Source organism: Uranotaenia lowii, chromosome 2 (genome assembly GCF_029784155.1).
Source record: "Uranotaenia lowii strain MFRU-FL chromosome 2, ASM2978415v1, whole genome shotgun sequence".
Taxonomy (NCBI): domain Eukaryota; kingdom Metazoa; phylum Arthropoda; class Insecta; order Diptera; family Culicidae; genus Uranotaenia; species Uranotaenia lowii.
This window is the reverse complement of record NC_073692.1, coordinates 415,159,222-415,170,016: the sequence shown is the minus strand read 5'-3', so window position 1 is coordinate 415,170,016 and position 10,795 is coordinate 415,159,222. Positions and strand designations below refer to the sequence as shown.

General features: G+C 33.2%; 1 protein-coding gene across 1 annotated transcript; it reads left to right on the top strand.

Annotated features, from left to right (window-relative positions):
* Nucleotides 1–5,846: 5,846 nt before the first annotated feature.
* Nucleotides 5,847–8,045, top strand: LOC129743423 (N-acetylgalactosaminyltransferase 6-like). The gene is made up of 5 exons (XM_055735457.1): nucleotides 5,847–5,879; nucleotides 6,077–6,435; nucleotides 6,493–6,851; nucleotides 6,916–7,796; nucleotides 7,866–8,045. Exons 1-5 carry the CDS (start codon nucleotides 5,847–5,849, stop codon nucleotides 8,043–8,045), a joined length of 1,812 nt encoding a protein of 603 aa, XP_055591432.1.
* Nucleotides 8,046–10,795: the final 2,750 nt, after the last annotated feature.

Genomic DNA, 10,795 nt, shown 5'->3' with positions numbered 1-10,795 from the left:
AAAGAAACCTTTGTAATTTGTAACATTTTTTTCTGTCCATTTATATGGTTTTTTATTATAAAATTGCTTTTTGGTTTTTTCATTGTTTTTCTTTCTTAACGCATTAAGGGCCGCGTAGAAATCTATGCCGAGAAATACCGGAATTCTATATCTTAGAAACCCATGGAAAAAAAATCTAAAAATTTACCATTTACGAGATAAAGCAAATGCTGTGTTCATTTAGTTCAATAAAGTTTGACAATAAAATACAGTACATTTGAGATATGCTTCAAAGTGTAGCACACTGTTGGCGAGCGAAAGAACGAGATATCTCGTATTTGATCCGCAATATTTTAATTTTTCCTATTTTTTTTAACATTTTATTCATTTTTTTCATTGTTTTTAATTCTGAATTCTCGGTTATTAAAACTTCCTTCAAAGTTGGAAGTTTCAATTTACTAACAATAAGAATGAATGTTCATAAAATTTTCTCAACGCTCAACCACACCGGCAAAAGCATATGGGAGGTTAAGTGTCATCATTAAATGTGTTGTTTTTTCCGTCTTCGTCATTGACGACCCTGGAGTAGAAGTAAGTACTGCTTAGAGAACCCATTCTATGCCATAGTTAGTGGGTGCTTGCTTGTTTATAGTTAGTTTATCACCGCAATGGGTCACCCGGTGGGCCCCTGAAATAGTCACGTATTTATGCTGAAAGCCCGAACAGAACTGATCTATATCTTGGGCCGGTTGAAGCTGCTGGTCAGTCAACTCTAGTTCTTCTGATTGGATTTATCTACTTGTAATTAATAGAAATATTTCGCTTCTCATGTTTTTGTTCTTACGTTAGAAAAAATATTCAAACAAAAATCAAAAGATTTCTCAATAAAACAGGACTGCCAGTTTAGTTATGAGAAGATCGAAAATGTGAATAAAGGTTACGAGTGTAATTTCCGTTTTTTTTTTGCTGGAAATTTATTGTAAAGTGCCAAAATGAATTTTAGACGTAATATCCATCGCATGAGAAATTCTGCAAATTTCAAGGTAAGATCGAACTGAATAACTTAAAATAAAAGGTAGAAATTTCTATAATTGTAATATTTGCAGTTTCACACACTTCAGTGTTTGGGACTATAAATGAAAAATAAAAGATATTCACAAAATCAACTAAATCAGGGCTCAGGGGGGCGGAGATCATACTAACACATTAAGGACCGCCAAGAAATATAAGCCGGCAAACACCAAGATTTGGCATCCTATATCTCAGAAACCACTGGACCAAATCCTAAAAAATTAGTAACTTTGAGTTACAGAAATTTTCGTGATTAGTTTTTTAGAATAGTGTTCAATTATTAAATTCTGTGTGTTCTGTTTATTCTGTAATTCAGTTATAGATTTCTTGGAAAGCAAAATTACAGAAGTCTGACTTTTAAGCCAAGAGAACTTTTGTTTTAAGTTCTGTTTGCCTATTTTTATTTCAATCGATTTTAAAATTTAATAGTGCCATTTGTCATCGAAAAACTTTCAAATTATTCGGGTTTAATTAAAAATGGTCAAAGTTCAATTATCAGAAACTATTTTAAAGTTTAAAAGCCGTGAATGTTCCAAAACTTTAAACAGGAGCCATTTTAAGATTTATGTGATAAATATAAATTAGAAATTTCATATATCAAGGAATTATACTACTTTTAACGGTATGTCATCGATCTAAAAGTAATTTATTTGTATTCCAGTAATGTCAAATAAAATATTTGGATAATCAAAATTTAAGATTTTGTTTTGTTTCCAAAACAAACTGATCGATTTCAAGTTGAAGTATTTGTTCTGGAAATTATATAAACTTGAATGAGAATTTAATTTAGTGAATTTAGTCTTACACCAACAAAATGCCAAAAGCTCAAGGTTTTCAACTATCAAAATCGTCATTTTGTTTTAAGATTTAAAAAAAATCGTTCAGGGGGGCGTGGAGCTCAAAAATTCATCCAAAGGGGCCAGTGAGTGATGAAAACCATTGAAATAAATTAACAAAATTGACAAAATTGCGAAATTGTAGAACTGCCAAAACTGATAGCATTATCATAATTGAATTTTTCTGTCTCTGTCAAATTTTTCAATTTTGTTAATTTTGTCGATTCCAAAATTTTGTCGAATCCACTTGCATCGATTTTGAAATTTTTTTTTGTTAATTTTAATAAATTTTGTTATTTTTGTCAAATTTACAGTCATTTTTTTTATTTTATTTTGTCATTTTTATCATTTTTGACATGTTTTGTCATTTTTGACATTTTGACATTTTTTGTAATTTTTGTCATTTTTGCCACTTTTGTCATTTTTGTAATTTTTGTCATTTTTTTCATTTTTATCATTTCTGTCATTTTTGTCATTTTTGTCATTTTTGTCATTTTTGTCATTTTTGTCATTTTTGTCTTTTTTGTCATTTTTGTCATTTTTGTCATTTTTGTCATTTTTGTCATTTTTGTCATTTTTGTCATTTTTGTCATTTTTGTCATTTTTGTCATTTTTGTAATTTTTGTCATTTTTGTCATTTTTGTCATTTTTGTCATTTTTGTCATTTTTGTCATTTTTGTCATTTTTGTCATTTTTGTCATTTTTGTCATTTTTGTCATTTTTGTCATTTTTGTCATTTTTGTCATTTTTGTCATTTTTGTCATTTTTGTCATTTTTGTCATTTTTGTCATTTTTGTCATTTTTGTAATTTTTGTCATTTTTGTCATTTTTGTCATTTTTGTCATTTTTGTCATTTTTGTCATTTTTGTCATTTCTGTCATTTTTGTCATTTTTGTCATTTTTGTCATTTTTGTCATTTTTGTCATTTTTGTCATTTTTGTCATTTTTGTCATTTTTGTCATTTTTGTCATTTTTGTCATTTTTGTCATTTTTGTCATTTTTGTCATTTTTGTCATTTTTGTCATTTTTGTCATTTTTGTCATTTTTGTCATTTTTGTCATTTTTGTCATTTTTGTCATTTTTGTCATTTTTGTCATTTTTGTCATTTTTGTCATTTTTGTCATTTTTGTCATTTTTGTCATTTTTGTCATTTTTGTCATTTTTGTCATTTTTGTCATTTTTGTCATTTTTGTCATTTTTGTCATTTTTGTCATTTTTGTCATTTTTGTCATTTTTGTCATTTTTGTCATTTTTGTCATTTTTGTCATTTTTGTCATTTTTGTCATTTTTGTCATTTTTGTCATTTTTGTCATTTTTGTCATTTTTGTCATTTTTGTCATTTTTGTCATTTTTGTCATTTTTGTCATTTTTGTCATTTTTGTCATTTTTGTCATTTTTGTCATTTTTGTCATTTTTGTCATTTTTGTCATTTTTGTCATTTTTGTCATTTTTGTCATTTTTGTCATTTTTGTCATTTTTGTCATTTTTGTCATTTTTGTCATTTTTGTCATTTTTGTCATTTTTGTCATTTTTGTCATTTTTGTCATTTTTGTCATTTTTGTCATTTTTGTCTTTTTTGTCATTTTTATCATTTTTATCATTTTTATCATTTTTATCATTTTTGTCATTTTTGTCATTTTTGTCATTTTTGTCATTTTTGTCATTTTTGTCATTTTTGTCATTTTGTCATTTTTGTCATTTTTGTCATTTTTGTCATTTTTGTCATTCTTGTCATTTTTGTCATTTTTGGTCATTTTTGTCATTTTTGTCATTTTTTTTTTTTTTTTTTCATTTTGGTCATTTTGGTCATTTTGGCAATTTTTGTCAATTTTGTAATCTTTTTTTATTTTGGTCATTTTGGCAATTTTAGTCGTTTTTGTCATTTTGGTCATTTTTGTCATCTTTGTCAGTTTGTCATATTTTGCCATATTTTATTTTTAATTTTGTCATTTTTTTTTTTTTGTATTTTTTCAAATTTTGTCAATTTTGTCAGTTATGTTAATTTTCTCAATTTGGTCAATTTAGTCAATTTTGTCAATTTTGCCAGTTATGTTAATTCGGTCAATTTGGTCAATTTTGTCATTTTTATCATTTTTTTTCAATTTTACCAGGGAAGTCAATTTTGTTTATTTTGTTAATTTTGTTTGTTTTGCCAACTTGTCAATTTCGTCAATTTTCTGAATTGTAGTTTTTGGGAATTTTATTATCGATGTCAGTTTCATCAATTTTGTAAAATGGCCGAACTTAGTCATTATTGTAAATTTTCTAGATTTTGTCAATTGATTGATAATCGAAAACGCTCACTGAAGAAGATAGTAAGTTGCTATCGAAATACCGGTATCTGAACTATTTATACACCGTGGATGAATTAAAGTGAATCTTTCGATTGCTTTGATTCAGTAGAATTATTCAACCAAATAGGCTCACAACACATAATAGAGTTGTCTGGTTTGTTTCAATTCGCTTCTTCGAACGTAGATTCGGACGATGCACACCTTCTCAACTAACATCTCTCATGCCGAACAGCATAAGCACGAACGGCATGAGAGAAATTGAGATGGTGTGCTTCGTCCACGCCCCTAAATGTTGTTTTTTCCTTCTCAGAGCAACTTTTGCATGCTCTGACGCTATATAGCATTGGGCAAAGTATGAAAGTTACAATCACTATCGCAGTATACGATGTGGGGATCAAGTCCCAATGATTGATTATTCTAAACACAGGCTCCTTGTCGAAACACCATATTAACTATTTATGAATTTGAGCTTCACCTTCTATTCTTGAATCTGGTCCTTAACAGAAAAAATAATCGAAAAACATTGAAAAAAGTGATCAATACCCCGTTTTACGGTACCTATTAAAGGTATGTCTTGATTGATGATCTTCCAAATCGAGCGATAACTATAGGGGAGAATGAGGATACTTGATCCCTGGGGATACTTGATTCCTTAGCTATATCTCGAAACTGGAATGTCTTACAAAGATCAAATGTTCTAGAAAAATGTACCAAAATGAGCAAAATATTAATGCTTGTAGTTAAAATTTTTTTAACAAAATAATTGTTTGAGTAATTGAACTTTGTTTGAAAAATGTCACAAAATGTAACTTGAAGATCTTTTTTCATAACTTTAAAATGTTCCTTACATGGGAAAATTATTCAAAAAATATTTGTTCCAATGTATCAATCGTTCGAGCGTAAAATGAACTTCATAATGCCATATTTTCCAAGCAATGGAAAACTTTCAACATTTTTTCAGGAAAAGTTTTCTAAAATGTTGATTATGGGTACAATTGATCCCCTAGAGTTGGGTACAATTGATCCCCCTTCCAAACGGCATATTCTTCTTCTGAATTGATCGTTATGATTGCTGATTACGAAATTACTAGTATTTATCCAAAAACTAATATTTATGGAATAATTTTCTGAAGTAAAGAACAAAAATAATTAATTTTCTCTTAATTATAAAAAATAGCGCCTTTAAGTATGCAATATTATTAGCGTTGAGACAAAGTTATAGAATTTTCTTCTTATGTCTGTAATAAATTGTGAAATAAGAACAAACAAGACCAAAATAGTCAATTAACATTCTATCTTTGGGTTTTATTTGATTTTTATACAAGGATTAGGGCTTCCTGAATAAAAGATCAAGACTCCTTCAAAAGGGGATCAAGTCTCCCCTAACTTCAGAAAAATCGCAATTTTTTTACTTCCACGAAAATGCTTCTAGTTCATCAACGGGTTCAATTATCGTTCTAGTTTTTGGAGCATAGAAACTTGAAATTACAAGCTGCCAGAAAATGTCAAAGACGGCGAGTTGCTAAATTTTTCCAAAAAGATATGGTGAAAACAAGAAAAGGGGATCAAGTATCCCCACTCTCCCCTACCTTTCTGTAAGAAAGGCAAAAAAGGTTTCCTTGGAAAATCACATCAATCACATCACATTTTCATCCATACCAATGTAATGAAGCGTACAAACTTCCACAAGTGGCGGCTAGTATGCCTTTAAAGCTAAAACCACCAACCTACAGAAGAAGTACTATGTATGCTATACCGAGATTCGATCTCATTACCTCTGGCTTAGAAGAATTACACTCTAATCTCTAAGCCAATGCCGCTGCATGGTTAAATTTTAAAATACCAGAAAAATTGAATCTAGTTAAATATTCATAATCTAAACATTTGCAATTCCAGCTCATTGGGCTCATAGCGTTTTGCGTCTGTGTTGGACTCATGATCGTTACCAGAAAGCGAAATGGTTTGGAAAATTTGAACAGTGCCATTTTCGCGCCCTACATCGGAGGAGTAGTTGAACCGTTCTTCAACGGAGTGCCGCGGAATGTCGATGGTGTCAAAATAGATTGGCACGACTATCCCTACATGGAACGGGAAGCCCGACAAAAGGGTCCCGGCGAAAACGGAACCGCCGTTCAGCTGGTAGATGAGCAAGACATAGCTCGGAACGAAAAACTGTTCACCGAAAATGGATACTACGCGGTCGTTAGCGATCACATCGCTCTGAACCGCTCCGTGGCTGACCAAAGGCACCCACTGTAAGTTCGAGTGATTTAAATTAGAAAGACAACAAACTTATTTTTGAATAATTACAGATGTCGGAAGAAGCATTACCTCCAAGAACTTCCGACTGCTAGCGTGGTGATCATATTCTACAACGAGCATCTGAGTACTTTGCTGCGAACTGTCCATAGCGTGTTGAATCGATCGCCTCCGCAGCTGGTGAAGGAAATCATCATGGTCAACGATCACAGCACCAAGGAGTTTCTGTACGACGAATTGGAGCAATACATCAAGAACGAACTACCTTCCAAAGTGAAACTCGTTCACCTGCCGGAACGGTCCGGTCTGATCAAGGCTCGACTAGCTGGGGCCAAACTTGCAACCGGCGATGTGCTGATAGTTTTGGATTCCCATACAGAAACCGGACCAAATTGGCTTCCACCTTTATTAGGTAAGAGTTTGAAATTGTTTTTGTAGTAAAAACTTTCATTGAACTCCTTTTTTTTTTAATGCAGAGCCTATTGCGATGGACTATCGAACATGTGTATGTCCACTGATAGACACCATAAACTATTCAACATTTCAATTGGGAAAGCAAGATGATGGACAGCGGGGAGCTTTCAACTGGAAATTCCTCTACAAAAGAATGCCATTGAGGCCGGGAGATCAAACCGAACCCACCGAACCCTTTGATAGTCCCATCATGGCCGGTGGCCTCTTCGCCATCAGCTTGAAATTCTTCTGGGAACTTGGAGGATACGATGAGGGACTAGACATCTGGGGGGCCGAGCAGTACGAGCTAAGTTTCAAAATTTGGATGTGCGGTGGCCGTATGGTAGATGCTCCATGTTCTAGGGTTGCTCATGTCTATCGCGGATACGCTCCTTTTCCCAACCCAAGAGGGAAAAATTTTGTCATTGTGAACCACAAACGAGTGGCCGAAGTGTGGATGGACGAATACAAACAGTACATTTATCAAAGAAACCCAAAGTACCTCGAAACGGATCCAGGCGATCTTTCCGAACAGAAGGCCCTTAGGGAACGACTTCAGTGCAAATCATTCAAATGGTTCATGGAAGAAGTCGCTCCCGATATAGTTCTAAAGTATCCCCTGGTAGATCCACCAGAATTTGCATCCGGAGCAGTTCAAAACTTGGGAGAAACCAAATATTGCCTCGATACTCTAAATCATCCCAAAAATCAACCAATAGGAGTATTTCCATGTGCTGCAAATCTAACGAACCCGGGGGCCAATCAAAACTTTATGCTGACTTACTTCCGGGATATTCGAGCTGTGTACAAAGAAATCTGTTTAGATGCTTCAGATATAGGCAGTGAAGTAATCTCGTATAATTGTCACGAATCACAGGGGAACCAGCTGTTCCAGTACGACTTGGTAACAAAACCTTTTCAAAAAACGTCTTTTCCCCCAGAAAAAAATCTAACCGTTTCCTTTTCGTTCCAGAAACATAAATTCCTGCGCCACGGAAAACCTGCCCAAAATCGCTGCATGGACGTCGTCGATAAGCGAGTGATCATCTCGAAATGTGATCCACTCAAGAAATCTCAGAAATGGGTCTGGGGATCGATGAACGTTGATAGACTGAAAAACTGGGAATCGAGTGGCTCCAAACTGCTTAGGTGAAGAACAAACACCTTCCGGTAATCGTATCAGACTGTTCCAAGGTGCAGAAGTCTTTTGAATAGTGATCGAAACTTCTTTTGTTAAGTCACATATTAGGTTGTCTGTAAGAAAAAAAATCAGCCTAGTAACGTTCGAATTAATTTATCTATGTTTTATTTAAATAAATATATGAATTCTATCCAGAAAACTTAATGGAGAAAAAAGGAAATTTCCTGACATATTTCAATGTACGAAGCAATAAAATTAATTTAAGAAATTTTTTTTTTATATTTTGCAAAGTTCAGCAAAATTTTCTTTTGTCATTTTGGTAACACCATTTTTTAAGAAATGTTTATCCATTCTGTAACATTTTGTGTCATTTTTGTATAAACTTTGGCATTTTTGTTACATGATTTTTGTGTCAGTCTTGCTCCAATCTTGTTTCATTTTGGTATTATCACTTGGAATTTGCCTAATACTTTTCAACATTTTTGTCATTTTTGTTATAGTTAGATCTTAGATACAATTACTGAGAACAGGTGTACGAGCTAACTAAAGTCATACCCAAAACTAATAAAAAAGTCAAAACATCACCTAAGTCGTTTAGACCAATAAGCCTTTCATCAGTATTTTTGAAAAAAACACAAAAATTGTTAGATGTATTTATTGAATCTAATTACTTAGCAGCATATCCTTTTAACAAATATCAATTTGCATATCAAGCAGGAAAATCGACAGTAACTGCTTTACACACTATTGTATCTAAAATAGAAAAGTCCGTGGAATCTAAGGAAATAGCTCTTGCCACGTTTCTTGACATAGAAGGAGCTTTCGATAATGCTTCTCATAATTCAATGCGAAGAGCAATGCTAAATCGTTGTTTTGACTCTTTTGTTGTGCAATGGATTTGTACAATGCTGTCTGATCGAAAAATTACTGCCTGTTCAGGAAGCTCTTCATTATCAATTAAAACAACTAAAGGCTGTCCTCAAGGCCCGCTCTTATGGTCGTTGATAGTAGACGATCTTTTATCGAGCCTAGTGAATCTGGGCTACGAAGTTATTGGCTTCGCGGATGATATAGTAATTCTTGTTCGCGGAAAATATCCTGAAATTTTAGTGAACAGAATGCAAGCAGCACTGAAATATGTGTCAAAGTGGTGTGATCGAGAAGGACTTATTGTGAACCCCGCGAAAACAACCGTTAGACCATTTACAAGGAAAACCAAACTTAATTTGAGCACCCTAACACTGAACGAACAATCCCTAAGTTATAGTTCTGACACTAAATTTTTAGGCATTGTGCTTGACAAAAAGCTAAATTGGAATGCCCATATAAAACAAATAATGGATAAAGCTACTAAAGCCTTATGGGTTAGTAAACAAACTTTTGGCAAAAAAGGGGCTTGAAACCAAGAATGATACATCGGATATACTCGGCCATTGTGAAACCAAGAATAACATATGCAGCTCTTGTGTGGTGGCCTAAAACCGAAGAAAAGACTACACAAAAACTTCTCGGAAAACTACATAGAACTGTTCTATTGTGCATAACTGGTGCTATGCGTAGTAGGGGAACTGGGGGTGTAATGCCCAGTGTGAGCAAAACGCCCCACTGCGATATCTAGCTAGATATACACTTATTTTAAGAACTCGGTACGCTATTCCCTTCAAATTAACAGTAGAAACCTTTTGTACAAAAAATTAGCATCAAATATGCGATAAATCCCTGAAAAAAATTAAAAAATTCTTTTCAAGCCATATTCCTTGCAATTTGTGCCTTGACTTTCGTAAGGAATTACGGCATCTATCGACAAAAAAATTACCTACCATCTGTTACAATGATGAACATTGGTCTTGAAAATCATCACAAAACGAAAAATTTCGTTATTCAATTATTTTTTCTGTTATTTTGAACGATTTTGAATAAGCTTGTCTAGGTAGGGCAAAACGCGCCATGTCCGTTTATCTTTAAGCATATTTCATATTTGTTTAAATTCATCACAACAATTTTAAAGATATTTATAAGTTGTATTGAAAAACATAACTTCAATATACACGAATATATTTAAAATCCCTAAATTTAACATAGATTTAATTAACTATTCACAAGAATTTCAGTATATCTGGCAGCCCTGCGCGTAGCAATACCTTTTTCCATCTGTGAAGTAGAATAGAAGTGTTTTTACCTGGCAAACACTTTCGGAGGCACTTGGATCAATAAACACTTATTGAACGTTAAACGGCGCGATTGGGTACACACATATGCGCATTAAATTGGTGGCCTTTTTTGACCTTCCAGTTATTCTAACTATCAGATTTAGACAAAAACTAAACCAAACTTCCAAACACAATCAAAAATTAAAGTTAATCTTTCCAAATGTATTCTAAAACAAGGCTTTCTTCTTAACGTGGGCATTATGCCCCCTCTTCCCCTACCCCTACAAAAGCTATGGAAGCGATTCTTTGCATTCTTCCTATTCATCAATGTGTGCAGCTTGAAGCAAAGAAGCAAGCTCTGAGACTTGAAAACAATATATCACTTACAGGGAAAGCCAATAGTGGTCACCTAAAAATTAGCTTAGCTTAGCTTAGCTTCCACCTCAAATCATTGAACTCGAAATGCTCTATGAAGTATATATGTTAAATATCAATTTTTCTTATCGGTTCATCAGCATATAACTTTGAAATGTTTTTTTTTTAATTTTTTTATGATCGGAATCGTGACTAAAACATACACATTTCGAATTCCATGATCGTAGGCGTGGCTCA